We start from the raw sequence: 21,893 nt of genomic DNA on the forward strand, positions 1-21,893 counted from the left end.
CGATAAAGAAAATTTTGAAAAATATCATAACAAAAAAAAATTCATGTGGGGGAATACTGTAGCAATCCACAGTGTTTTAAAGAAAAAAACTACGAAGCTAAATTCTCAACCAGCTCAATATGAGAAAAATAAAATCAACAAAGACAATTCTAAAAAAAATCATAAAAAAAGGAAAAAAAAAAACCATGTGGGGAAACACTGTAGTACTCCATAGTGTTTTAAAGGAAAAAACTACAAAGCTAAATTCTCAACCAGTTCAATATTAAAAAAAAATCGACAAAAACAATTCTGAAAAAAACAACACAAAAAAAAAGACAATTTTGGAGAAAAAAAAGGAAAAAAATTAATAAAAAAAATGAAAAAAAAAACATGTGGGGAAAGTTAAAACTAAATTCTCAACCAGCTCAATATTAAAATCATTTAGGAAAACACTGTAGAAGTCTATAGTGTTCTGTGAGGAAATATACAATTGTAATTCTCAATCAGCTCAATATTAAAAAAATAAGATCAACAAAGATAATTTTGGAAAATATCACACAAAAAAAAAACAAAAGGAAAAAAAATCGTGCAGGGAAACACTGTAGCAATCTATAGTATTTCATGAGAAAATCTCCAGTTGTAATTTTCAACCAGCTCAATATTAAAAATAATAAAATCGATAAAGATAATTTTGAAAAAAATCATAACAAAAAAAATCATGTGGGGAAAAATTGTAGCAATTGTGTTTTAAAGAAAAAAAAACTACAAAGCTAAATTTTCAACTAGCTCAGTATGAAAAAAATAAATTCGATAAAGACAATTTTGAAAAAAAATTCGATTAAACAAAACATGTGGGGAAACACTGTAGCAAGGCAAAAATCATGTGGGGAAACACTGTAGCAATCCACAGTGTTTTAAAGAACTACAAAACTAAAATCTCAATCAGCTCAATATAAAAAAAATCGACAAAGATAATTCTAAAAAAAAAAACAAAAAAATCATTAAAAAAAACCTTGTGGGGAAACACTATAGCAATCCACAGTGTTTTAAAGAAAAAAACTAAAAAACTAAATTTTCAACCAGCTCAATAGTAAAAAAAAAAATCGACAAAAATAATTTTGAAAACAAATTAAAAAAAATAAAATAAAACAAAAAAAAAAGAGGACAATTTTGGGAAAAAAAAATAGAAAAAAATATATATGGGGAAAGCTAAAGCTCAAAGCTCAACATTGAAAAAATAAATTCAACAAAGATAATTTAAAAAAACAACATGTGGGGGAAACACTACAGCAAAACAAAACCCATTTTGAGGAAATACTGTAATAATCCACAATGTTATTTTTAAAAAAACTACGAAGTTAAATTCTCAACTAACTCAATATGAAAAAAATAAAATCGATAAAGACCAGTTTAAGAAAGAAGAAAAAAATCATAAAAAGAAAAAAAAATCATGTAGAGAAATATTATAACAATCTATATAAAGAAAAAAACTACATAGCTAAATTTTCAATCAGTTTAATATTTAAAAAAATTAGTAAAGTTAATTTTAAAAAGAAAACAAAAACAAAAATATCAATTTTAAAAAAAAAACATGTAAAGAAAAAAAACAAAAACTAAAAGAATAACACGTGGCCCCACGCGTTTTAGAGTTACTGGTAATAATAATAATAACACTCTTTAACATGTGAGGAGCGATTGGACATGTCGGCTATTTAATAAGGATTTCATCATGACCGTTAGATCGCCGTCGTTTCCTACTCTCTTCCAACACCATTAATAATAATAATAATAATAATAATGATAATGATAAATAATAAATAATAAATAAAGGGACACAAATCCTAATCACGTCACTCGCACACGGTTTTCGCGCATCCATTCTCCGTCTCCGATCTTCAAAAGCTTAAAGAACCCTAACCCTAACCTTCAAAATTTCCCAATTTCCATCACTCAAATCAATTGCTTGTGGAAAGACTAACCCTAATTTATTCTAAACCATCATGCTACTCTCTCCAGGACACTCACCACGCCACCTTTCATCTCCGTCACCATATTCAAATTCCGAAAATACCCTCCAGATCTCCAGCAATTCCTCCTCGATCAACAACACCCCGATAAACCCTAGTAAACACCCCACAGTTCTTGACGAGGACACCTATGTGGCCACCATCGAGAAAATCATCGAGCGCGACTTCTTCCCTGATATCTCGAAGCTACGTGACCGTCTTGATTGGCTCGAAGCTATGAAATCGGGCGATCCGATCCAAATTCGAGATGCCCAGTTGAAGATTATGGAGCGCCGTGGCAAAAAGGTAAACAATCCCAGCTCCGACGGCAGCTTTCGGAGTAGAAATCGAACCCAAACCCCAGGTTCTACTTTTATGCGTAGTCTTACTCCATTTGATGAATTTGATAGCAGGATTCAAACACCTGGCGTTGTTATGGATAGGGGATTATCTAGTAATGCAGAGTCTAATGAGAATGAAGTTGCTGTTGATAAGAATTTGAGTTTAGACGAATTTTTTAGGAGATATACGAGTGAGGATAACGATAGCTTTTCAAAGATATTAGAGAAAGTGAATAGGAAAAGGAAGGAGAGATATGAGCATTTGTTAGAAGGTGAAAAGGAGGATGTTAAATTCATTGGGGATGCGAAGAGGGATAGGATTACAGATGGTTTTGGAACTTCTGATCAGCCACCGAGCACATTGGAAGGATGGAAGTACACAGCGAAGAATTTGCTGATGTATCATCCGGCTGATAGGGGTGAGGCTCCATTGACTGAGGAGGAACAGGCTGTTAGATTGAAGGGTTTGACTAAAGAAATCAATAGGTCCAGCACACGTTTTCATGGTAAGATGTTGGATACTAGGCCAAGAGATGATGGTGTTGTTGAGGTGCTTTATACTCCTGTAGCTGGGGCTACTCCACTTCCTATGTATGATAGGGACGGGGATAAGGCAAAGAAGTATGATTTGGAGGATTTGAGGAGGACACCAGATAGGTTTTATGTGGAATCAGGGAAGAAGGCAGATGATGGGTATAGTTTTGTTAGGACACCATCACCGGCTCCTGGAGTTGATGAGTCGCCATTTATTACTTGGGGTGAGATTGAAGGGACACCAATGAGGTTGGAACCTGAGGATACCCCGATTGATATTGGTGGTAGTGGCAATGGGCCGCATTTTAAAATCCCTAATCCACCTGCACGGGATGTGAAGGCCCATTCATTGTCGAGGGAGGCTTCGCGAAGGTTGAGGGAGAAGTCAAAGATGTTTCAAAAGCCACCGCTGCCCTCTCCAAGTAGAGGGGGGAGCGCTAGTCCAAGTGTGCGGACGCTCTCTCCTGCTGCACAGAAGTTTGTGAGGAATGCAATTTCCAGGTCTTCATCCTCTGTAGATGAAACCCTCCGTGCCAGTTATAGAGGGGCAAGTCCAGGAGTTGGTACTCCTAAGAGTGGAAGGAGTATCTCGAGGTTTGGAAGAGATGGGAGCATAAGTTCCAGGTCACCTTCTGTAAGGGAGAATTCTAATCCTCCTTGGTAAACTGTAATCTTTTCAATAGTGTTATATTCTGCCAAGCATTTGTTTAATGGCAGCATTTATTAGCTATAAATGATGCCTTTTGTTTTTAAGGAACCATGTACCATCGCCTTTGTTTTCTTTTTTCCTCTGTTTCTATATAACTTGTGGGTTTAATGAAAAGAAGAAATTATGAAGGATGTGTCATGCGGGAAATTAGTATTCAATAACTGCTCTTCCAATTTAAGGGTTCCATTTTTATTTTTTATTTTTGTGTATGTGTGGTTTGAAGGAAAGATGTCTAGGATTCAAGTTCGCTGTTTTGGTAAGCCGGTCAGACATTGTCAATTCTCAGTTTTGGCTATGCTGAATAAGTGTGAGGATGGCAGAAAACATTGAATTATTTGATGTGCAATTTAAATTTCTTGAGGACATCTAATTGGATCCTCATGTTGGATCAACTTATTGTTCTAGTTAGTAGGTTGCTTGATAGAAGTCAATAAATTCATTTTGATTGTTAGGGTAGTCTGGCCAATATGAAAGGTGCTTCTGAAATGCAAAACAAAGTACTTCATATTCTATAACCCCTTGAATTCAAACAATAATCCATTGGGATTATTAATATGATTCTCAGATTACAAGGCTGCTGCCATGTTTATGCTTCACTCATTACAGTGTTAGCAAACAGGGTGCTGCAGATGATAATAAATATAGAAAATGATTTCATTGTTAATGGACTGCAGTGCTCGATGTTCATAATAAGAAGACATTATTATAGAAGTTTATTAGTTAAGCAGAGATTATTATGAACAACTAGTAACTTCTTTACTTAGACCCTCTGTTTGTGCGCCATCGTTGAAATGTGGTCGACTGGCTGGAGCAATCCTTTCCTTTTAGTTCTGGAATGTCACCATGGTAAGCGACTTGGTTATCATCTTCTGGGCCAAATGCTACCATTGTGATGTTTTTCTCTTTCTTTTTATTGAAGAGGTGTCTAAAACAAACAAAAGGAGGGTAGGAAGAATCTCCGTGATTTAGGTCTCTTCCTCTTCTTTAATGGATGGTGATGGCCATACTTATTTTAGTGGAATCCAGAGGCAATGTACTTTTCCGGTGACCAGGGGCTTGTCAGGTGAAGGTCCAATTGAGATAACATGTTGTCAATCACAGTTTATATATCTTGACCACCATCGGCACTCCATGATTTAGTCCTTCTGCTGGACAAGCAACAAGTAGCAGGATGGTTTTAGAAAGTGATGCCGAGATTCAATGTTTCAGTTATAGGGCATTGGAGGCAAGCACGGGTAACCCATGAAAGAGGACAGTGAACATGCTCAAACTCCATTGCTTTAAGCGCAGATACGTCTAGAGTCAGGAATACAAATTAAATCTCTGTTTGTTTGATTATAGAGAACAAGCCAGAATAAAATATATACTCTGTGTATTCCATGCTAAGGATGAGATTTTTGTTTTCTACTCATCAATCGGCTTCACTCGGAGGTTCAGTTGCTGAGATCAGTGGACAAGAACAAGCACATCATTGCTTAGCTCCCTCAATTTGAAAGCGTTGAAGATGTGGTCTGAGCAGGCTTGAGAGTGGTTGGAATTTCTTCATTTGCATGATTGCAGGCCTCTTTCACAGAGATTTGAATCGCAGCAACATTTATGTCAATGGGAACAGTATTGGCCAGGTAGGTAATTAATCACTGCTCAAATCTTGCTCGGAATCATGTTCTTCACACCTTCAGTTATTTCTAGGTTCCTTTTAGTTGGTGGGGAGCTTTACAGAATTATTATTATTATTATTATTCACACCATTCAATTATTATGAAGCTATGCCAGGACTAGAAATTGTTCCCTGTGATATTATATAAAAGGTGTAATATTTTTGCTTATTAATTTAAAAAAGTTGGAAATTTGAAATAAACCTCGACTTCAATTAATTGGGTTACAGAAACCATCGTAGACTAGACATGACTTGAAATTTCTCTTCTGCAGGAGGTTTTGCCACACCCCAGACCAGTGCGCTTTTGAACGGTGAAGATTGGTCGTCAGAATGGTTTTATATGACAGAATCTGATTAGGAATGTAAAACCTCAAGGAAAAAAATCAGGTTTTCATGTAGGGTATAGATACTAACTAGTCTACTCAACCCAAACCCAAGCTGAAACCAACTCAAAAAAAAATAATAACCTTATATATCAAGTTAATTATGTACTAAATTATAGCATTTAGGTTTGGGTTCGGGTTAGTTTCGGATTATGAATACTCAAAACCTAATCAGGTTTAGGTTCAGGTTCGAGAAACTCGATTCATGATATTCATTGTCATCACTAGATCTAATCAGCTAATGTTCGCCATTTAAATTACAAAACATTTAAGTTCACAGCAGCTTAGTTGTTGAAAACCATTTATTGCAAGAGATGATGGGGAAAAATAAGAAGTATCGCATGTCGAGCAAAACTCAGAAAGAACAAGGGGAAAAAAGACTGATTGAAATAATTAAAAAGGGGGGAACCCAAATCCTTAGCTCTTTCTAATGATTTGCCCTCCCCTGTCCAAACAAAGCCTGCATATCATCTTCGACACACATAATTAAACCACTTGGATGCTTCCATGAACTTTCCCGACCAAAAGAAAGGAACTGTTAAAAAAAAGGTACAGCACATCTTACCGAAGAGTCATACTGCTTGTGCCTACGCATACATAGAATACAATAGAACCCAAAAAGACAGTAGGGAGCACTGCGCCTCCTCTGTCAAATAAGTGCTAAGTCACTCAATTCATAAAGGCATTAAGACTTGAAAAATGAATAAAGTAGTGGTTAATAGATGCCTCGCATCAAAAGCAGGAGTTTCTACTGTACAATACCACGACGTTCTCTGATATAGCCTAAACACAAGCAATAACAACTCACATAAAAGGTGGAGTTGAATTCTATAATCCCAGACATGATCGAAAATATTTATATCAGATGCTTCTCTAACTTAAATAATCAGAATGAAAGTGCAATCTAATCAAGAGAAGTAGACACACAGAACCTGCAACGTGGGCAACACTGAATTTTATCAACAGCACATCACCATGCATATAAAAGCCAGATCACGCCCAACCATAAGCATGAATCTAATTTAGTGAAGTATTAGATGAGCATCTTCGAAATATAATGTGAATTTCTCAATTGGAAAATAACTTTCAACATCCCTATATTAATGACCTAATTCTATAAGCTACATGGTATCATGAATATTAGAGTCTTCAAACGATAATGGTGCGAGTATTCTTCTACAACTACTGGTTGTCCCCCATTTTCAGACACTTATGGTGTTGCTCTTGAGCTGCTGCCAGAATAAAATGAACATTTTACTGCTTATTAATCTGCAATGAAATGCATGGCAAACATCAAAATGTTTTGCTTAAAGATTAATGAACACGAGGTAGAAAACAGCAAGCATATTAAAAGTACCTACAGAAGAATTATCATGGCAAGGCCTTCTTTTCATGCTCCAACACTGTTATCACCCTGCTTTGCAGCATCCTCAACAGTATCAAGAGATATTGGAACATCCTCTATTGTAGCTTTGGCTTTTGGTTGATCAATCTTGTCAGCAGCATCCAAGAGAGTTGAATCACTGGCCTCATCTTTTGTATCAGGAAGCTGCAAGTCTTTTGCCTCTTCAATTGTATCAGGGAGCAGCAAGTCATCGGCTTCTTTAATTGCATCTGGAAGCTGCAAGTCATTGATCTCTGCAGTTGCGTCTGGGGGGAGCGAATCATTTTCCTCTTGGGTTGTATAAGGAAGCTGCGAGGCTTTGAGCCTTTCATTCGTGTCAGGAAGCTGCGAGGCTTTGAGCCCATTTGTTGCATCAGAAATATGCAGATCGTTGATCTCATCAATAGCACCATTGGGCTGAACCTCATTAATTGTTGCATCAAAGAGTCCTGAGTCATTGACCTTGTCCGATGCATCAGGAAGCTGAGAATCATGATCACTTATTGTTGCCTGACAAGTTTGTGAGTCATTCATCTTATTTGTTGGCTCACGGGACTGGGAATCATCAAACACTTTACTTGCCTCACCATATATTTTTCTGTCGTTGACCTCAATAGTTGCATGAGAAGGCTGAGAGTCATTCACACTGTCAGAGTCTCTACAAGATTGAGAGTCAATGATGTCCTTTGTAGCATTGCTAAGCTTCGCACCATCTTCCTTATTAACCACATTTGGCAGCTCTTCACTGTCACCCTCGCCAGCTGCATGAGATAGCTGTTGAGGATCAAAATTATCAGTTGCCTGGCATAACAGCAACTGACCAACCTCGCCATCTGCCTGATGCAAGTGCAACTGATCAGCCTCGATAATTGTACCATAAAACTGAGGCTGGTCATCCTCACTTGCTTCCTGATATTCCATTAGATCACCCTTTCTCCTGCGTTTCCCAATACCTTTCCTTCTTATCCTCTCCTTCCCCCTTGACCTTTTTCCTAGTTCAATTTGTGGGGGGACTGAAGGTGTGGCTGGACATTCAATCTGGTCCCTTAAACAGTCCTGCGCAATAAACCTGATCCTTGAAATTGACTCAAATTGCTGTCCATCCAACCCTTTTGTTGAGAATGAATCCGCTAAATAAGCAATTTCCCTTAGACCAGAGATCTGTGACAGTTAAAGAATAGACCATTAAAGATTATTATAAAAAGTAAATGTAATAGCAAAATTGAAGTTTGAGCATAGTCCTACCGTCCTTTGGAACTCGGATGAGAGAGAGATTGGCCTTCCAACAACTTTACGAGTCATTTTCCAGTACCATTGCATGTAGTCGCTTTCATCTACACCATCATCCCCATCCACAATATGGAGTTGACGATCCATCCATTCATTAAGCTCCGACTCCATTTTCCCAGACAAGTCGACCCCACCATCAACTCCTCGACTCTTTCTCAGCCACCGCTCCACATCTTCTGGGATTGGTTGAAGCATGCCATATTGCCTTAGGCAACGGTCAGGAAGGTGTCTTTCTGCCTTGTCGAAGCATATGAGCATTGTCTTTGATCTCCCTAAAATCAAAGTATTTTTTATATCTTTTGGTATTACAGTACTGTCCATAATTTTGTAAGGAAGCCACTCCACCTATGTGTCAACACCACACCAGTTGAATTAGAATTTTTTTTATTCGGTAAGTGGAATAAGAACTGAACTGAAAGCAGTAAAAACCTACATCAGTTGTTTTCAATGAGTCCAGTGCCTTGCGGTAGAAAACAACATCACGGTTTGTTGTTGGCCCGCTTTGTTTTCCCTTCCATCTAAGTACAAATGGAAAATGATCGTGGATGGGGTCCCGATTAAGCTTTGGTCGGCCCACATTTAGGTGAAAGTAGCTCCAACACTACAGAAAGCAAGAACCAGTCAATACCAATATTATATATCCTAGGATGAAATTAGTTGCTGAAAGAAATCCTTGCAGCACGCATCCTGACAAAGAAAAATAAATAAATAAAGGACACACCAATCTCCAAGATGATCAATGGATAGCTATAGTTAAAACATAAATAACCTGCAGTAGTGTTAAGCAACCACAAATGGTACTTTGAGATTTAACACATGCATTGCCGAGTGCTCTATACAAGAAAGCTAATGCTGCTGCTCCCCAGGCATACTCCCCAGCTTCTTCAAAATACGCAAACAAAGGAAGGTACATTACTGGAACCTTATTCCCAGTGGTAGTGGAAAATATTGTACTGCCCACAAGGTACAGAAGATAAGCACGAGTGCAATGCTCAACTTCTTCAATAGGTGCATCTTCAGAACAATGAGAAAAGAACTCCTTCAACCAACTTAACTTCACCATCCCGCCACTCGCGTAGCTAGAGTCTGGTGCTTTCCCTAGAAGCCCTTCACAAACCGAGGCACAAGTGGTGTGTGTTATTCCAATAACAGGCTTCCCATCAATCGCAAGTCCGAGCAACAATGCAACATCTTGGAGAGTAACAGTCATTTCACCAACAGTGAAGTGAAACGTGTTGGTCTCTCTCCTCCACCTCTCAACAAGAGCTGAGATTAGAGGATTGTCAAGACTAATAGCCGGAATCTTTCTCAAGTAACCAAATCCAGCTTTCTCCACCAACTCAATTTGTTTAGGAGTTAGCTTCCATTCACCCAGCTTCGAGGTGTGTTCATGGCATCTTAGCGCACCACGCTCCTGAACACCACCACATAAACAAAGTCTTAGTAGAACACAAACAATGCATGTGCTTTAATGTAATGATCATGAAAAGTAAGACACTATGTTTCCACACAAACACCAACCTGGCCATCCCAAACTGCAGAGGAGACATGCTTGTCTTGATCATACAGTACACTACCATCAATGGGTCCGGGATTCGTATCCATTCACTGCTTCCCACCACCACCACCACCACCAACGTAAGCAACTGCAACAACTCCATTATTAACCATCCAAAACGCCTCTTTCAACAACTAGCTTGCAGTTATTATTATTATTTTGTAATGATAATAATGAATTAGACTTGAATCGAAATCTTCCATGGATATCCAATTTTTAATTTGCTTTAAACCTAGATTATTGTTCCTATTGGCTAATAGATAATTTACAAAAATTAAAACTAAGAAAAATCAACACCGTAGTTGTATTAACTAGCTCTGGCTGCAGCTTCCGGGAAAATGAAAAAACAAGGAGGAGGAGGAATAGGGGATAAAGGAATGACGAACCTGAAAAAGGAGACTGGGATAAATTTTTAGCAAAACGACGACGGAGAAAGAGTTCTGATTTATCTCCCGCTACGACCAGGAAGGAACTGCTTCGAAAACAAAACGACGGGTTAAGCATCGAAGCGACGTGATATCAAAACCTACAACTAAACCAGCCTCTCGTTTTGGGTTAAACGCGTGTCCTTATACACGTGTCACTTTTTCAGTAGTCTGGGCGTAGCCCCATTTTTTAATGATATGTTTGGGCTATCTACTGTTTCTTGAATGGGCCAACTTAACCACCCATTAAAATTATCAAGAAGAATTTTGTTATTATTATTAATTTTATTCATTAATATTTAGTTGTTTTTGAATTAAATTTTGTGATTTTTTTTATTAATTTTTTATAGAATTATCATACTCTCAAACCAATTTTCTCATATTTAGTTGCCACCTAATTTTGCGAGTGTTAATTTTTGTTATCAGGTAATTAAAATATGAAATAATTTGAGAAAAAAATAAAGTAATTAAACCTAATTGGGTGCATGACTCAGACCACGAGTTTGACGGGTTCACTCTGTTTTTTTTATCTTTTTTTTAATTAAATTTTTTTTCAATCTCATTCTTCAACATTGGATTGGTTGGGAATTGGGTTTCATAATCTATTTTGATTTTGATTTTTAAAGGGTTATTAAGGTCTCATGACCCAGGTTTCGAGTTTAGCAAATTAACTTGATTTGACCCGAATCGATCTAAAATGTTGTCAATTTGTCATCTTAATAAATTTTTTATATAAAAAAAAAGATGTTCAATATGTCACTATCTTAGTATTTAAAAACATGATGTCCAATACGCCTCGGATTTTGAATTCATAATTAGAATTTTTGTTTTTACTAGAAAACATGTCAGCAACACCTGGATATTTTTTTCTTATATTAAAAAAAAATATTATATTACCCCAGGTATGAAAGTTTAGATGAACCTAAAAAGATGATGAATTAAGCTGCCAATTAAAAAGCTTTTTGATAACTTAAAATAATATATAGCACAAACTAATGATTATACAAATAATCTCAAAATAATAATAGAAGCAAACTTAAAAATGCACCAAAACAATCAACATAATAAGACAGTAGATAGAGTTAAAAGAGCATGCATCGGGATTTTTATACAAGTTCGGACAATCATCTACTCTTTTTTTTAACCATTGTTCAACAGTTTACTATCATACACGGTATTCTTAAAGGGGGAGACCAAAACTTTACACAATGTTTTTCACGTGTAAAAGATTGAAAACCTCTTCCAATCCTTTTTCGGGTTCAGGATTTAACCTAATTTTTTTATGGGCTCAACATTAAACTCAATCATTTTACTGGCCCAAGATCAAACCTATCACAATCTGTTTAGAGAATCAAGATTAAAAACATTTCTCAATCCTTTTCCAGTTTCAAGATTTAATCCAATCCTTTTACGAGCTTGAGTTGAAAACCAATCCTCTTACACATGTTAAAGATCAAACCTTCCACCTAATCTACATAGTTATCAAACCCAACTCGGAAGTTAACCCAACCAAGGGGCCGGGTTCCGGGTTTCATGGGTCAACCCAGAAAAATTACAAAAAAAATATTTAAAGTTTTAATATTTCATATGAAAAATTAAGAAACAATTCATGTGAATATAGGCTATACATGTTGTAAATAATAAAGTTTAAAAGAATATTTTAAAAAGTTTTTTATTCCACATTGAAAAAACGTAACTTTTTTCTTGTGAACATAGAGTATATATATTAAAGGGCTTCAAATCCCACATTGAAAAGATATTATGTTATCCTTTTTAAGTTGAAGTATTTAAACCAAAAAGTTTTTTATCCCACATTGAAAAAACTTAACTTTTTTCTTATGAACATAGAGTATATATATGAAAGGGCTTCAAATCCTATATTGAAAAATTAACTTTTTTTCTTGGGAGCATAGAGTATATATATTAAAGAGTTTTAAATCCTACATTGAAAAAATAAAATATTTTTCTAGTATTTATATAGTAAACTTTAAAAAGTGTTAATAACCAACTAAAAAAATATGAAAAAAAAGAGTATAGGAGAAAAACTACATTTGAAAAAAAAATTGAGTCTCGTTAGGGTTCACCCGGGTCATAGGTCGACTCGCCAGATCGACCGGGTTTTGCTAGATTGTTGCATTGGACGGTCTTTTATCTTACCCAGACCAGTCCAGCCACTGGGTCCCGAGTTGACCCGTCAGGCCGGTCCAGGTTTAATAACACTGCTAAATAGCCATGTAATACTTGTAAATGTACAAGAGTAGAAAATCCTTCCTCACTAATACTTGTAAATGTACAAGTATCAAGCCATGTAAATAGCATTTAGAAGTCTTTTTCAAGTCTTTTAAGTGTCACTTACATTTCCATAATATTACTTTCTTAATAGAGTTAAATGGAATACAAATGGAGCACTTGAAAGAGTTTTGTCAAAAACACTTTAACCTTATTTTTTGATAAATTAAAAGTATAACAAAGGTTGTAAAAAGTTGTATGAGACTAAAAATATGATTAAAATTTTACCTTGGATGTTATTTTTTATTTTGCTGAAGAGGGGAATATTCATAGGGGTAAAAGATCAAGCTAGTCATTAGGCATACTCTTCCAAAAATTTATGTTTATTAAAAAATCGATTAGATCATTGATAAAACAGTTTAAACTGTTTAAAGATGTTGGACAAATTCTGAAATTTTCATAAAATAGTTAAACCATTTTCCAAACCGATCAAACCATTTCTCAAAAAGGTGATTTTTTTTTTAAATCAACTAAACTAATTTAGATTATGTTTTTTTAAGTCTGTTTAGGTTTTATAGGAGTGGAAAATGGTTCCTAAACAAATTAAAAGTTATTTGATAAACTCTCTATACAAGATCTTGATCTTTGAAGTTGAAAGTTGTTATGCATCGTGTTTCATGTTTGAAGATGAAAACCATTATTGTGTTATTTTATGTATTCATGCCTTGCTTCTTTGATGATTTTCTTAAATGATTCTATACTCTTGAATCCTGTACCAATCATCACCAAGCATGTGCAACATACAAATACAAGTAATATATTTTCATACAAGCACTCAAATAAATTTAAGCATTAATGCATCTTTCATATAAGCATATTAATGCAACAAATAAAGTCGATCAAAGCATTCTTATATTAATTTAAGATATCAATGTAAAACATATATTTAAATATACATTAAACAATATTACTCTTATATTATGTTATTATCATAGTCATACAATATTAATTACATTTTTTTTATAATCAAAACCTTAGATAATTGGTGTGCATCCAAACTAATACAATATGATGCAAGCAATGATATAATATTATATAAAAATATTTATATTTTTTGTTTAAAAAATGAATAAAAATAAGTATAAGCATATTTTGAACTCTTCATCAAACCTAAATTATTTCCTCATATAAATGATTCTATAAAGCAATGCATTGAACTTTCATAATTATCTTAATTAAATTTTTTGTTAGGTTTTCAAACAATTTATATAATTTTTTGTTATGAACCAATGCATTATTCTTCTTATGTTAGTTTAAAACATCAATGTAAAACATATACTTAAATATACATTAACTCTTATATACATAGAATCTTACAATATTAATTACATATTTTTTTATAATTAAAACTCTTGATAATTGATATGCGTCTAAACTAATCCAAACTAATACAATGTGACACATGCAATAATATAATATTATATAAAATTATTTATATTTTCTGTTTCAAAAATGAATAAAAATAAGTATAAGCCTATCTTGAACTCTTCATCAAACCTAAATTATTTCCTCAAGTAAATGACTCTATGAACCAATGCATTGAACCTTCGTAATTATCTCAATTGTTTTTTTTATCAGGTTTCATACAATTTATACAATTACTAAAGTAACTTCAAGCCATATACTATAAAACATTTATATTTATTATATCGTAATATATAGTTTAACTTATCATCAAGTAATCCAATTGATTACTCGGTGATTGTGCTAATCATTAAAAATAAAATACAACCGTTATTCAAAATGTATATTGTTATATTAAAAAAAGAAAATAAATGTGATCAGATCATCTCTTTTCCAAACATGAACCCTAGCCATCATCTTGAATTCAATTGTATCCAAGAATCCCATGTTATCAAATCATCTCACCAGGCTCAACAATCTCGATAGAGATCTGGATCTTGAACACTGGATGGTGTTAGTTTCTTGCTCGAATAAGAAGAGGTTTACCCATCCAGAGAATTCACTTTCCAATGTGTGAATAACAGCCTAACAACTAGTGTTGAGACCTGCAACCAAATATCAATTAATATTTAGTAACCACAAATTCCTAAATATGCTCAACCCTGAGAAATGCAGTCGAGGGCTTTACCTTCTGTTGAATGGCAAGTTCAGCTTTTCTCTTATTCTTGCTTAAACTCTTCATATAGTTGGTAACAGACCTATCCAGCTCCCATCATCATGTTGGGAGAGTGATGAACTCCTCTTTTATATTGCCTGTGCAATGTTGTCCGGTTTCTCTGAAGGTAGGCTCTGAAGATTTGTACTAAGCTTTTATTTCTCGTCATAAGTCATGTCTCTCTTGTTTTTGAGCGGAAAATAAAGGGTTAAAAAAACTAGAAAAATAGGCATTTTTATAAATACAAGGTTGATATTGGTAAATGAAACAAAATAAAACATTGCTAAATCCATAGAAGCTAAATTCTAAAATACAATTCAACTTTATACATCCTAAGTTTTTGGTCTTTCGTGGAATTGCGAAGAAAGAAAATATCATACATTCACATAATTTTAAAAGGTAATGTTTATTGTACTCTCAAACAAGCCCACATTCTATGAATTGAAAACTTCACTCGCTCTATAATTTGCCAGGGATATCATTAATTGGTGAGGATTCAGCTACTTCATTCTATATCAAGTGCCAATAATGAACTTCTCCAGTGAAAAATGTTTGAATTTACCAGTAAATGAACAAAGATTTTATGTAAGAAATCTCATTCCATACTATATATTATGATCAGTACATTGATGTTTTCAACTTATCTGGAACCATGGAAGCCCCCAATTCAGCATTGTACATAAACTGCAATCTGCAGATAAAAAAGATAACTAATGGGAAAGCCACGCGTGGGCTCCCAGTCAGCACATTACATGACTGCAGCTACCTCAATATGGGAGTCAGTGGGAAACCTTATAGGATTCAAGGACGTTCCTTGTTGATTCTATGACTGCTTGCCCACTGACATAGTGCTGGCGGCAAACAGGCATGTAGACATCAGATCCTCCAATCAATTCTGTCTGGGTCTCTGCTGTCTTCCTCAAGGTAAAGAAGGCTCGCTTGCCACAAAGTTCACACCTTGCAGTCAGCTTTGTTACCGTATCAGCAAGAGGTATTACATCAAGCACAGATCCGAAGCTCCTCCTACCAAACAAAGGTAATATAAATCAGATGCCAATTTACAATGAAAGAGCTCCTAAAGTCGAACAGCAACATTTGTCAAACCAAATTAAATTACTAAGAAAGACATTGAGCAACACCTCAAATAATCCCCATCAAGGCCAGCTACAATTATAGTTTTCCCATCATGATCAGCAGCCTTGCAACAGAATTCATAAAGATCTTCAAAAAATTGAGCCTCATCAATGCCAATCACGTCAAGCTGTCAATAAACATAGATCATGAGAAGTGGAGGAGAAAGAAAATATGAATTGCAGTAAAATCATCAAACCAATCACAACATTTTCTTTTTAGCAAGCCTTCTTTCAAACTCGTAAAAAGAAAAGGAAAGGAAAGAAAATCTTATTTTCCTTTTCTCTCCGAAACCCATTAATCAGCGGCAGCAGCAGCAACAATAATAGACCCTGTTTAGATCTGATTGTGAAATAAACGATTCAAAACGCTAAAAAAGAAACCTTGTGATATTCATCATCTCCAAGCTTGTGATGGAAAGAGGTGAGATCTGGCAAAGACCAGCAAGGAAATTTCAAGCCATCATGTGTGACCACCGAATCGTTTGCATATCTTGTGTCCTTGCTTGATTTTATCATTGCCACATTTCTACATTAAAAATAATATTCAAGATCATTATTTTCAAAAATCAAAATTAGAACTTTCCTTTCGCGTATCTAATACCAGATCATAACCCTCCCCAAAAAAAGAAGAAGAAGAACCTGCCACTGCTGCTCTCAGATTCGATACGACGGAGTAAATCGGTGGTTTTGCCAGCAAACATGGGGCCAATGATGACATGTACTTCACCGGCCTCACAGCGGCCACCGTTAATCGAAGTCAAAGCAGCCATGGGAGAGTAATAAGCTGGAAGTGGGGGGGAAGAATTTGGGAATTGGGAGGTGAGAAGATGGGAAATGGGGAGAGATTGATGTTCTGTTTGGAAATAAAAATAAATAAAAGAAGGCTGGTTTTGATTTTGAATGGTTTTGGAGGGAAAAGAATTGGAGGGAAGTTGAAATATGAATTTCTTTTCTTTTCTTTTTCCTTTTTTAAATTCAGCACTCGTGCATGAGTCATGTGACTCTGACTCTCTGATGGCCGACCTGGTCGGTGCTGGCTGAGCTGTACGTATCTTTCGTCGTGTATTTGTTAGATATTTTAAAATTTTGGTATAGGATTTTTTTTAAATTAGAAATATATTAAAATAATATTTTTTTTTATTTTTTAAAATAATTTAAAAATATATAAAAAATATTCAAAAAAAATAAATAAATTCAATTGTTTTCAAGACTATTTTTACGCTGATTTATTTTACGTTTTAAAAGTGTTTTTAAAAAATATTAAATTTTATTTTTTATTTTAAATTAATTTATTTATATTTTTATATAATTTTGATATATTAATATTAAAATATATTTTAAAAAATATATTTTTAAGTCAAATCAAAAAACAAACTACTAAAATATGCACCGAAGAAATTTTGATTATGTGGGGTTAGGCTCATTGGGCCCACTTTGATTGTCCAATTCATTTGGGCCCACCATTGTTTTTTTTTGCCCTTTTTGTTTTCAGAATGCATTAGGCCATCAGCCCATCAGTGCCGTTTTTAGAATTAACTAACCTGTAGAGGCACATTCCACCGTGAACAGAATTTTAAATTAAAAAATATCAGTATTATGATATTTTTAACTAAGAATGAAAAGACAATGTATAAATTGAAAAATATATAAACTAATAAATTATATAAAAAAATTATTAATATTAATTAAAAACTAAAGCAGTAAGTTAATTATTTTTATAAAAAATAAAAATAGATGTACATGGAAATAATTACCTCAAATATCCTTTTTATTTAATAATTTTACTTTTATATTTAAATTTAATTTTGATAACTACATACTTATTTTACCTGAACCATCCTTTTCATTTTATATGTTTTCTTTTATTTATTTTAAAGGTTAACTTTGATCGCTTTATACATATCATTTTTGTTTTAATAAATTATAATAATTTATTCGAAGTATTATGAAATTACATAAATAATTCAAAAGATTAATTACTATTAAAAAAATAAAATAAACATTTTAGAAAATGATACATGTTGTTGATTAAAAAATAAATTGAAAATTAAGAGAGAGACTGATCATTACTAAGCTTAACAGGTCAAATCCATACATTTTGCTTTTAATTTGTTTTTTTAAAAAAACAAATAACATGTTATATGATGATTTATTTTTTATTATTGGATCAGAGTTTGAGTTCTTAGACACTCAAAACTTAATTTTTAAATTGTTTATATTTAAAAATACCTTAAAAATCATCACATAAACATCAATAAAGACATATTTAACTCTAAAACACCCTCTAATCAATTTAAAAATAAAAAATAAAATAAAATAAAATTTACGAGTCTCGATCTACTTTTTATAGCATGATTAAAAGACAAAACCATCTCTTGTAAACTTTTATCTTTAAGACGAATTCATTGACATTAAAATCGGTTTTTTTTATGGCCGGCCAAATATTTTCTTTTATTTTTCTTTCTTGATGAGTTTTTATCTCCTTCCTCAACATTAAGGAACTAAAATGGAGTTTTGACCAAGTAAAAATACTTAAACACAACATGGATCAAATATGCATAATTTAAGATTTGAGAGACCTAGAAGTGTTCCATGCCCTTTAAACAATGAAACTAAAAAAAAAACTTTTTTATATTGATTTTAGTCCTTTTAATTTTTTTAAAAAACTATAACCTAAAATCTATCTTTTAATATTAATCTTTAATCTAACATTGAAATTATCGGACATTTTGCACATGCGAGAGAATGCAAAATAAAACAAACCCCAACATATAAAACCATGCTAGAATAACTTTACAAGGATGAAATTGCAAAGAAATGAAGTTCAATAACCAAAGTGAAAAATAACTTTAGGGACTGAAAGAAAAAATTGGTGCATGAACAGTGGGATTAACATGCTAATGTCTTTGCATGAACAGTATTCAACACTGTTCAAAAACCCATTCTATTTTAGTTGTTAGCATTAATCATAATTTAATTCTCATAGTTTATCAGTATGTATCATTTAATATCTCTAGTGTTAAAAATTATTACATAGTCCCTCCATGAATGTCGACTTTGCTTGATATAGTATTTTTTTTTCCCCAGAAAATGCATTCTTTTCTTGTAAATTCTCTCCATCTTATTTACTTTTTTTCTATTTCTTAAAAAAAAATCATAAAAGAACATGAAATTGACAAAAAGAATTAAGCTATAAACAGATTTAAGAATATAAGGATTAAATGTACATTTTCTAAAAATATGAGGACTAATAATCTAGTCGTGTTACAATACAGGGACTAAGTTATAATTAATTCCTACATTTTAGGATTAAAAAAATTACAGTGCATGCTTGAACATTAATATTTTTTTTTTCACTTTTTCCTGAATAGGGATTGCAATTTGTTAATTCTATTGGATGTTTTGTTCCACGCTATACAATTAATAATTTGTAATTAGATGGTTATGGAAATTCCAGGGTTCACACCGTAGCTACTTCGTAATATTAGTTTTTAAATTTACAGGGGTAGAATAGTTTTTTTAAAAAAAATTAAACACTATTAAAGCAAAACCAAAATGTTATTTAAGTTGCTTTTGGGGGATATATGCTCATTTTAATTTAATATTTTAATAAATATAAAATATATTTTTTAAAAAAATGATTCGCAAGTGTCAACCGACTGCCAAATATTGCTTTCCACAATAGCACATGTGCACGACAACACAACAGTTGGGTTATGGTGAATTTTTCTTTTCTTTTCTTTCTTTTTCTTATCAAAATATAAAGGTGTTTTATGATTTGTTTTTTTTGTCCAATTTAGTTTTTATTTGTTTTATTGCTATATGTTTTCTTTTATCTTTTTTATGATTTAATTTGTTTCTTCAATTCCATTCATTATCATTTGTTTTATTTAGTTTCTAAGTCTAGTTTGGTCTTCATTCTTTTTATTGATGTTTGATTTTTTTTTATCATTTTTCTAATTAAATTTTGTTTTCAATTTCATCCCTTAGCATTTAATTTTCATTTATTTTTATGTCAAATTCGGTGTTCATTTTTTTATTGTTATTTTTTTATTTTGGATTATTTTTTATTGTATGTGTTTTTCAATTCATCCCTGGATATCTTGTTGATTAAGAATTTTGTTTCACCATGTTTTAGGGTTTGCCTTTTATAAGATCAATCTTTGGTTCACGATCAGGGTCATGAGTATTGAAGGTTAACACGGGTTGATTATAGTTTTTTTTAGGTTATTTTTTAAAATTAATTGTTTTTAAATTTCATCATTCAATATTTGATTTATCGGAAAGTGGTTTTCATGCTTTTTTCTTACTTTTCTTTCTATGAAGTTATCTCAATTTTATGCCCATGGTCGCGAGTTTAGCGGGTTAACTCGAGTCGACTCAAATAATTTTTATTGCCGTTTTAAAATTAATTTGTTCTAGTTTTGTCCTTCAATATTAGATTATTTAATAATTAAGTTTCATAATTTTATTTAATTTTTTTCGACATGGTTACCTCGATATCATGTCCAAGTCGCAGATTTTGCATGCAGACCTGGGTCGGATCGAGTCAGGTTTTTTTTTTTACCTTTTTTTAATTATATTTTTTCTGTTCAACTTCATCATTCAACATTTTATTTGTTATAAATTGAGCTTTGATTTTTTTTTTCATTCTACTTTCTATGAGATTATCATGATTTGTTGTCAAATAAGATCCTTCAACATTTGATTTTTTTTAAATTGTTTTTTTTATTTTATCATCCAATATTTAATTGATTGGGAATTGGTCTTCAAGCTTTTTTTTTTCATTTTTATTTCGATGGGGTTATCTCAATCTTATATATGTGGTCACATGGTTTACAGGTTAACTCGATTTGACTCGTATCTATTTTTTTTTATTTTTTAAGTTTTTTTTTCGGTTTTTACCCTTCAACGCTGGGTTGTTTAGTAACCGAGCTTCATAATTTTATTCAGTTTGTTTTCAACAGGATTACCCTGGTATCACAATCAGGTCGTAGATTTGACATGCTAACTCGGATGGGCTCATGCTGGCTTTTTTCTTACCGTTTTATCGTTGTCAAACTTTTTTCTAGTTTATTTATCATCATTGCATTTTTTTTATTCAAATTATTTAAATTAATCAAGTTTATTAAACCCGGTCACATCAATAATCTAAGTCTCATATATTTTTTTTGTTATTTTGGAAATGCTTGTGTAGCCTTGATATTTTTTTTAACATTGAAACAAAATTGGATAGGTCACCTATCTACTCTCAGGATATATGAGATAGTGGATGTTTTTACACTCACACAAACATAGTAAATGTAGTCTCAATTTTGATAATTGGATACTTGACATTTTGATTTTAAGACACTGTTTGTCTCTTCATTCAATTCTAATGTCAACCTAATTTTGACTTGGATGGGATGGGAAAACATGCTTTGGATTTTTATTGGCTATGGTTTTGAAAAGAAAAGAAAGATTAAAAAATAAAAAATAAAAATATCTACGTTAACTATTTTTTTATTAAATTGGGTAGTTTTTTATTTCATTTTTGAAAAATAAAGTAAATTAATTATAATATATTTTGTTGATTTTATTTATTTATTTAGACTATATATTTTTTAAAAATAAAATAAAGCTAAAGAAAAATATTAAGAAATAAATTTATTTTTGTATGGAACAATTTGAAACACTTGAACATGAAAATTAAAATGGTTATTTTTTGTTTATACATCTTTTTTTTATGGGGATGTTTGAGAGTTTGATAGTAGTTATTTTTTAAAGTGTTTTTTTAATCGGAAATGCATTAAAATAATATTTTTTTTATTTTTTTAAAATTATTTTTAATATCAGTATATTAAAACAATTTAAAAATTAAAAAAATTTAAATTTAAAAAATAAAGGTTATTTAGCTAGTGAAAAGACCAAAGTTCCTTTCGTGGGGTGCACGAACAAAAATGTTAGTAATTGATAAGAACAACTTTGCATATACTTTCCACGATTCCAATTTTAGTTCAAGGTTTCTGTATGTCAGACACAAAATTCATGTTAGGCTTCACGCTGTCGAGATCAGGGTTGCACACGTGTCGTTCTCACATGACACG

At 32.7% G+C, this 21,893-nt stretch overlaps 3 protein-coding genes across 7 annotated transcripts; 1 reads left to right on the forward strand and 2 right to left on the reverse strand.

Moving 5' to 3' along the window:
* The first annotated feature begins 1,806 nt into the window (after positions 1–1,806).
* Positions 1,807–3,700, forward strand: LOC7458261 (uncharacterized). The gene has a single exon (XM_002301548.3). The coding sequence runs from the start codon at positions 1,980–1,982 to the stop codon at positions 3,522–3,524; it is 1,545 nt and encodes a 514-aa protein (XP_002301584.1). The 5' UTR covers positions 1,807–1,979; the 3' UTR covers positions 3,525–3,700.
* A 2,863-nt stretch (positions 3,701–6,563) lies between these two features.
* On the reverse strand, positions 6,564–10,393 carry LOC7489861 (protein MAIN-LIKE 2). Of its 5 annotated transcripts, none has more exons than XM_024595704.2 (7): positions 10,228–10,393; positions 9,805–9,929; positions 9,053–9,697; positions 8,717–8,884; positions 8,239–8,628; positions 6,971–8,154; positions 6,564–6,841 (listed from the first exon to the last, which is right to left on the reverse strand). In XM_024595704.2, exons 2-6 carry the CDS (start codon positions 9,886–9,888, stop codon positions 7,000–7,002), a joined length of 2,442 nt encoding a protein of 813 aa, XP_024451472.2. In that variant the 5' UTR covers positions 9,889–9,929; positions 10,228–10,393; the 3' UTR covers positions 6,564–6,841; positions 6,971–6,999. The 5 variants fall into 5 exon arrangements, with proteins under 5 accessions (XP_024451472.2, XP_024451473.2, XP_002302840.3 ...); XM_024595705.2 differs by having other exon boundaries at positions 6,967–8,154; XM_002302804.4 differs by having other exon boundaries at positions 6,564–6,878; positions 6,967–8,154.
* Positions 10,394–14,177: 3,784 nt separating this feature from the next.
* Positions 14,178–16,664, reverse strand: LOC7458262 (thymidine kinase a). Its single transcript, XM_002302805.4, has 5 exons — positions 16,447–16,664; positions 16,189–16,333; positions 15,814–15,935; positions 14,648–15,697; positions 14,178–14,564 (listed from the first exon to the last, which is right to left on the reverse strand). The coding sequence occupies exons 1-4, from the start codon at positions 16,575–16,577 to the stop codon at positions 15,454–15,456; spliced, it is 642 nt and encodes a 213-aa protein (XP_002302841.3). The 5' UTR covers positions 16,578–16,664; the 3' UTR covers positions 14,178–14,564; positions 14,648–15,453.
* Between the last annotated feature and the right edge of the window lie 5,229 nt (positions 16,665–21,893).

This window comes from Populus trichocarpa, chromosome 2, assembly GCF_000002775.5.
Source record: "Populus trichocarpa isolate Nisqually-1 chromosome 2, P.trichocarpa_v4.1, whole genome shotgun sequence".
NCBI lineage: Eukaryota > Viridiplantae > Streptophyta > Magnoliopsida > Malpighiales > Salicaceae > Populus > Populus trichocarpa.